We start from the raw sequence: 8089 nt of genomic DNA, 5'->3' as shown, positions 1-8089 counted from the left end.
GCTGCTTGCTATTATGAAAGTGGGACGTGATTGTTTTAAATAGTGTAAGGCGATGGCCTAGGACCACAGGAGCTTTGTGGTCAAAAATTGGTTGGTTGCATGCATATGTGCCAAGTCTTTGGGCCACCGCGCATTTCTCCCAATCACATGTCATTAGCGAGAAGCCAGGTGTCGAGTGCATGGCCATGGTAACTGGTTGCTTTTTTAGACAATGGAATCTTTTATCGAACTCAGTCAATAATATCAAGGTGATATTACTATGCTAGTAACACTCCCAGCCTCTGCATCCCAAGGATGCACACAACTAAACACATACGAACCAATTTAAAAGAAATTAAGTACAAGAAGCATTAAGGACCATCATCCTAAGACTATATCGCCACCAATGTCCCTAGGTAAAACACTACTTGACCACCTGCTCCAAGTGTAGACACATCGCAATAACCAAATCCCACGAGCTCGGCTTTTTAAGAATAACCTAGGTGTGCATCCAATGGATAGTTACAAATATGACATGTATAGGTGATAAATAGCTTTTCTATCAAAAACTATATAGTTCTTACATAACCAAAGCAACTAGCATGTGGCAGTCGCCCCTAACAGGACATATGGTTACATATCTTTTTGAAAACCCGAAAGCCAACTAGTGAACACTTGTGAAACACTATCAGGTGGAGTAATTCTTGACGCCACATAAATGATGGACCAAACTAAATGGGCTAAGAGGCATTCAAAGAAAATGTGTTTAATTGTATCCTTATTATTACATAAACAACAGTTTTGATCGCCTTGCTAATTATGTTTAGCTAGATTGTCTTGGGTTAACACAACTTCACGATGAAGGTACCAAAGGAAAATCTTAACCTTCAATGGCATGTTTAGTTTCCAAAGGCGTCTATTTATATTCGAGATGTCACTATAAACTAGAGATGATAATGAGACTCCATAGGGGTCATCTTCATTGGAAACTCATCTTGCTCCTAAATTAAACCAATATTAGCGATGCGTGGTGATAAGGTGTTCCATGTGACTAACTTCGATCCAATTTGATCCCTTCTCCATGAAATTTGGGATATCCATTTTGAAAGACATCTTGGACAGTTGCATGTTTGTGCGTGACAATGTTGTAGAGGAATGAGTACTGTTCTCGCAGGGTTATATTTCCCAACCATTTGTCTTCGCAGAACCTAAGGATAATACGGATAATACACCATATGGCGTATTAGCAAAATAATAATACATAATTTGTAGGTAAAACTTATATATGTGTTCTTAGCGACTTAAATGCCAATGTTGAAAAATAAACTTCGATGAAGAAACTTCAAATTCAACTTCAAAATTAAGCTTTAAAATTCAAATTTTGTCATTGGCTGATGCTGAATAGAGAAAACGATGGGGGCTTAATCATGGCCGGTCCTACCATTTTGGGAGGCCAGGGCAAGAGGGAAGTAAATGCCCTTTTTATCTTGGATTTTTTTTAAAAAAAGTTGTTTAATTTATTTTTCTGATTGCAAAGCGATTGATATGAAATAAATCAATATATATACATACGTATAAACTTTATTTAAATTTAAAAAAAATTATAAATTATACTTCATTTTATATAAATGAGTTAATTAGATATGCTGATATTTATTTCTATTAGAAGTTGAGTTGGTTTTCGTGTTCCGAGAAAACTTTGTTTTCGTATTCGTGCCAGATCATATTCGATTATTATTCGTATTTGAGATAATTCGTATTTGTTTCCGTATTCAAGCTATCTGTATTCATTTTCATATCCGGTAAAAAATATGAAAACAAATATGGTATAAGCATTATCCGTCCGTATCCGCTTCGTTTTCATCCCTATGAAGGACGGATGTTGTTGAATGCGCGGGACCCGCCCTTCGGCTTGGCTGACCGCACCAACTCCCACATAACGCGATGTGTGTCCACCGCGCAATCGATCCCCATGCCGATGCTGCCTCCTCCGGGGGATTTAACTATTTGCCACTTTTAGATTTGGCATTTAACGTTTTGCCATCCCTATCTCAATAACACGTGGGTCCACATGTGTCTATAACATGTGAGTCCAGTGACAAATAACATCTAAAAGTGGCGAATAGTTAAATATCTCGCCTCCGACGGTGCGTCCCCAATGAGCGGCGGACGCAGCGGGACAGCAGTCACAACTCACAAGACATCACTGAAATGGGCTAGCAAGCTTGGTGGGCTGGGCCCAGGATCCCAGGGGCCCACGGGCCCAGCCTTTTCCTTCTCCAAGAAGGGCGGCCCAAATCCAACGGCTCAGCTCTCTCCTCTTTCCCCATCTCTTCCTCGCATCGACCGACCAAGCAGAAGCATTTTCTTCTTCTTCTTCTCTCTCCTCTCTCTCTCTCCTTCCCCACGAGAAATTTCAAAAACCCTACCTCCACTCCCGATCTCCACGAAACCCTAGCCGCCTTCTGCTAGATCGCCGCGGCGGCGGGAATGGAGGTGGCGCCGGAGACACTCGACACCCTGGCGGGGTGGTTCGCGCAGTCGCTCTCCCCGGACGCCGCCGCACGCCGCGCCGCCGAGCAGAGCATCGAGTCGGCCAAGTGCTCGCCGGGGTTCGGGCTCGCGCTCCTCGGCCTCGCCTCCTCCCCGCGCCACGACCCGCAGTCGCGGCTCGCCGCCTCCGTCCAGTTCAAGAACCTCCTCCGCCGCCGCTGGCCCAAGCCCTCCCCCGACGGCGGCGGCGATGACGACGCCGACCACCTCCCGCCCTCCGACTGCGCCATCATCAAGGCGAACCTCCTCCAGCTCCTCCTCACCGCGCCGCCCCTCATCCAGGCGCAGCTCTCCGAGGCCCTCGCCGCCGCCGCGGCCTCCGACTTCCCTGCCAGGTGGGAGTCGCTCCTCCCTTCCATCGTCTCCTCCCTCGGCACCGCCCTCTCCGCCGGGGACATCCCGGCGACCAACTCCCTCCTCGCCGCCGCGGCCTCCCTCTTCTCCCGCTTCCGCAATGCCTTCGACAGCAACTTCATCCGCCTCGACCTCAAGTACTGCCTCGAGAATTTCGCCGCTCCCCTACTCGAGGTCTTCCTCTCCACCTCCCGCCGCCTTCAGGCTGCCGCACCCACGGTCACCCCGCCTGAATCCCGCCCGGTGTTTGAGTGCCTTCGCCTATGCTGCGAGATCTTCTATTCGCTCAACTCCATCGACCTGCCCGAGTTCTTCGAGGACCACATGCGTGAGTGGATGACGGAGTTCCGTGCGTTCCTCACCACCTCCTACCCGCCAGCGATAGAGGCAGATGGCGCCCCGGATGCGCTCCGCGCCGCCGTGTGTGACAACTTGCAGCTGTACATGGAGAAGTATGAAGAGGAGTTCAGGGGATATCTGAAGGAGTTCGTTGAGGCGGTCTGGGGCCTCCTCATGGCACCATCTGTCTCACCATCCCGCGGACAGCTTGCGGTGACCGCAATAAGATTTTTGACAACGGTTGCTGAGAGCGTGCACCACGCGCTGTTTGGGAGCCCTGAGGCAATGAAGCAGATATGCGATAGTGTTGTTGTTCCTAACCTGCGGTTACGGGATGATGATGAGGAGCTGTTTGAGGGGAACTGGGTGGAATATGTTAGGCGTGATGCCGAGGGGAGTGATGCGGATACACTGAGGCGGGCTGCATGCCGGTTGCTGCGGGGGCTTGCGGCAAACTACCGGGAGCAGGTGGCTGCACTTGTGTCAGCACAGGTCCAGCAGATGTTGGCTGCATATGCAGCTGATCGGACGAACAACTGGAAAGAGAAGGATGCTGCAATATACCTTGTTATTTCTCTTATGCAGAAGCCTGGTGCCACAGGAGGTGGGACACCGGTGGTTGATATGGAGAGCTTCTTTACATCTGTGATCGTGCCTGAGCTGCAGGCCCCTGATTGGGAATCTGAACCAATGCTGAAGGCAACTGTGCTGAGGTTCTTGAAGGAATTCAAGGATCAAATCCCCAAATCCACTGCACTGGCACTGCTTCCAAGTGTAATAAGGTTCCTGATACATGAGTCAAATGTTGTCCATTCATATGCTGCAACCTTTATTGAGAACCTTCTGATCATCAAGGATATGGTACCAGTACCAAGTGCAAATGTGATTACCAGGGCTCCACGCTATGTTGCTGCTGATATCAACCCATATGCCCAGCCGATTGTTCAGAACCTGTCCAAGGCACTAAGTTTTCCTGAATCATATGAGAACCCCTATCTGATGAAGTGCCTGATGAGAGTGCTTGGGATTGCTAATATTGCTGGGCAAATTGTTCATGAGATTACTGCTCGCCTTGTGGGTATTCTTATGGAAGTGTGCAATAACCCCAAGAACCCTGATTTTAACCATTACTTGTTTGAAGCCCTGGCAGCAGTGATTGGTCGGGCTGGTGAGCAGGACCCAGCACTACTTCCTGTGTTTGAGGCAAGCCTCTTCCCGGTGCTTCAGAGGATATTGGTTGAGGACATCTCAGAGTTCTGGCCATATGCTTTCCAGATATTTGCACAACTTGTCAATTTGAGCCGACCACCTCTCTCGCAGAACTACATGCAGCTATTTGGTGTCCTGCTCAGTAATGCTACCTGGGACCGTCCACCGTGTGTCCCTGCCTTGGTTCGGTTGCTGAGAGCATTCCTTCGGAAAATTCCAAATGAGCTTAACCAAGAGGGCAGGCTACCGAATATCTTAGTGATATTCCGCAGTCTCCTTTCGCGGAGCAGTACTGAAGATTCTGCCTTCTACATGCTTAACACACTTGTGGAAAATGTGAGTTTTGACATCATGAATCCTCACATAAATGAGATATGGAGTGCTTTGTTTACTCGACTACAGACAAGGCAGGCAGTGAAGTTTGTGAATTCTCTTGTGGTCTTCATGTCCTTGGTGGTGGTTAAATATGGACCAGGTGTTCTTGTCAGTTCTGTCGATGCAATTCAGCCAAATATTTTCATGACAATCCTTCAGCGCTTTTGGATTCCCAATCTTAAATTCATCAAAGGGACTGTTGAAGTTAAGCTGACATCAGTTGCATCAACGAAGTTGATCTGTGAATCTGCACTGCTGTTGGATGGTGCAGCAGCCCAAACTTGGGGCAAATTGCTTGACAGCATTGTTGCATTGCTGTCCAGAACGGATCAAGATGGGGCGCAACAAGATCAGAATGATGGTGCTGATGCAGATAGTCAGAGGACATCAGGTTATTCTGTCTCATTTGTACGTCTTCAATATGCTGGAAAGAGTGAAGATGATCTGTTGAAAGAGGTAAATGATCCAAAGCAGTTTCTGGTCACCTCCTTGGCTACTCTTTCTGCGCAATCTCCAGGGAGATTTGGTCCTATCATTGAGCAGAACGTGGATCCTGCAAACAAAGGCGCTCTTATTCAACTTTGTGCAGCTTACAATACCAACATTGTCTAGGTAAACTACCTCTCAGTTCCTTCCCATTTATTGCATCGAGTCAATCCAATGCATTTTCATTTGTTGTCTTGAAAACATGGAAGTTTTTCATCTATACATTCTAATATTAGCTGTAAGTGAACTTTCCATTGGACACATGCAACAAAATCTCAGTTTGATGATCCTATAAACTGCAATGTTGTCCTTTGTACAACTTTTTTTCTTAGTTTGGTGCTTCAACTGTATAATAGAGATGCCTCTTGTTCTGTGTAGAAAAGGATATTATTATGCACATTGTGGCTAGGCCCATTAATAGCTTCTGTCTTACCTATTCATTCAATAGATTATGTTATCTTAGTATCCCATGATTTATGTTTCACCAAAGTGTTTTTTTTTTTTGAGTCACAAAGTAGAATTGGTCACATATTGGATTAAATACCCAGATAGTATCAGAATTCACAATAACTGACAACTATGTAGGTGGGAGTTCCTGTGAGTTAAACTATGAGTTTGTTATCCCTGGCATACCCCTTCCACACAGGACACCTGGGCCCACACTTAACAATTCTTTTTGGTTAGGGTGTAAAGAACTCTTTATCAAGTTTTCTGTATCATCTTGGAGCATAATTAAAGCCATAAACGTTCTATTATTACTTCACATTTTAAACTGCACTGACATTAGGCCTTGCATCCAAATTTTTATGTTTAGTTTAGTTGCTTCAATAATCAAAATTTTGTATGAAAATTGAGTGCTATGTGTTCAGACATGGGTTGGGAAATATAGTACTAAATTGCCATTAGGATTTAATTGAATGGCAGTCTGAAACATAATGTGAAATATTATTTAGTTATTATGCTTCATGTCACTTGCAGGCAGAAGTACATCCATAATTTGTTGATAGGAACTTTTTTTCCTGAGAAATATGGTGATGCAAAAATAAAACAACCCCTCCAAGCCTGACATATGTCTTAGTGATGAACATTGGAACTTATTCTAGTATGTTCTAGTTTTTGTCCATTATTATTGTGGTGTCAATCATGAGCCTTAGGAAACACCATCCAAAGGTGAATCAGAATCCAAATATTGCAAATTCAAGATCATGTTCTAAACTCTCCTAGCGAGAATCTTACTCATGATTGTTCTGCAAGTACATATTCCATGACTTGGGATGGATGTAACTTACTGAAAAGCATATGGACACAGTTCAATGCAAGCAATTATCTAGGATGTAAGCGAGTTGCAATAACCAAAGTATAGAGGCTACTATTTAATAAAATTGAGAACATATTTTCCATTCGTGATTCCTTTATATGCAGATTGCAGGGAAATGCTTGTTTGGTGGGTCTTGTATTAGCTAGAATCATGATAAGCAGTTATCTTGATCCTGAATGCTTTGCTTTGTTGTAGTGCAGACATGCCAATTACTTATTTGTTCCTTGAATATCTCCTTTTGGTAGTACCTTGTCTAGAATATTTGCAAAACTGCTATATTATTTGTTTATTTCAGTTTCTCTAAACCTCCTCTGAATGTTTCAGGAGCCAATGGCTTTGCTGTAAGGCATTTGCATTGTTTCCATGGGGTTTTGTCAAAGGATGTCTCAGGGGAGTCTATCGGTCGGTCGGTCTATCGGGTCAAGCTGGTCTTCGGTTTCATCCTTGCAATATTTCTGGCATGTGTAGGTTGGTCTTGGGAGAGGAAGGATGTCGAAATCATATAGTGGTGGAAAAACATGAACATTGTGGTGGAGGATGTCTCTTTGATTGGAATTTGGAATTTTCTTTTTTGGTGTGGAAGAGGTTTGTTTCCCCCGGAAAACATGAACATTGTGGAGGATACCCCGAGAATATTGCCAGCGTAGGCGTGTGCCATCCTGGTGGAACTTTGCTGTAATTTTTTTGCCCTTGTTGGCTGAATGCCTTGCTCTGGCGTGGGAAATGGTATATGGCGTGGGAGTATATTGTCATCGGTCATCACCCTTTGTTAGGTTGGGTTACAAAAAATCTTGCGAACCTCGATTGGACCTCGCGATCCTGCTGCCATTTGCTCTGTTTTTTGAATGCATTGAGCCGTTGCAAGCTACTACTATAGCATCTGCCCATTTCTACCGTTTCGTAATTTCGTTTGCTTTGCATCTAGATTATAGCTTCATCAAGCTGTTTTGGATGGGTTACTGTCACCCCAACATTATCGTGGGAACTGCACGGTTACTATGCAAACCGTGATCTACTCTCTTCGTCTTTTACCGCACGGTGTTGCAAATCCTTATATATTTTCTCTATCTTAAAATAAATAAATAAATACAGAGCGTGATATATGCTAATAATATAAATCTAAATAAATCTAGATTTGTAATATTATGGTGGATCGTATTTTCTTATATATTTATTTATTTTGAACGAAGGTTACACAGTGTTGAATAATCGTGAGGTTTCTTTATGTCATTTTTACGTTTCCGTTACGTATTCCTGTTACGTATTCTCTCTATTAAAAAAAAAACTCAACCTCTCCTTTTAGAACAATGAATATGGATAAAGATATCCCCACGTTTTTGTTACGCACTTCCTCTTTAAAAAAACTCAGAGAACAATAAATATGGACAAAGGTATCCCGTTGAGTTTTTTTTACTATAAGCACCAAAACCGTACACGGAACCTTTTTCATCTTTTGTCGTGGCGATGCCACCTGTG

At 44.2% G+C, this 8089-nt stretch overlaps 1 protein-coding gene across 1 annotated transcript; it reads left to right on the top strand.

Moving 5' to 3' along the window:
- Positions 1–2345: 2345 nt before the first annotated feature.
- LOC127780808 (exportin-2) lies at positions 2346–7372 on the top strand. The gene is made up of 2 exons (XM_052307785.1): positions 2346–5421; positions 6938–7372. Exon 1 carries the CDS (start codon positions 2470–2472, stop codon positions 5419–5421), a length of 2952 nt encoding a protein of 983 aa, XP_052163745.1. The 5' UTR covers positions 2346–2469; the 3' UTR covers positions 6938–7372.
- The last annotated feature ends 717 nt before the right edge of the window (positions 7373–8089 follow it).

The sequence above is a fragment of the Oryza glaberrima genome, chromosome 1, assembly GCF_000147395.1.
Source record: "Oryza glaberrima chromosome 1, OglaRS2, whole genome shotgun sequence".
NCBI lineage: Eukaryota > Viridiplantae > Streptophyta > Magnoliopsida > Poales > Poaceae > Oryza > Oryza glaberrima.
Note: the sequence above shows the minus strand (reverse complement) of the source record. Positions and strands in the feature narration are given on the sequence as shown.

What these genes read in the sequence shown, in the direction of transcription:
- LOC127780808 (XM_052307785.1), top strand. Translation starts at nt 2,470, where the DNA reads ATGGAGGTGGCGCCGGAGACACTCGACACCCTGGCGGGGTGGTTCGCG.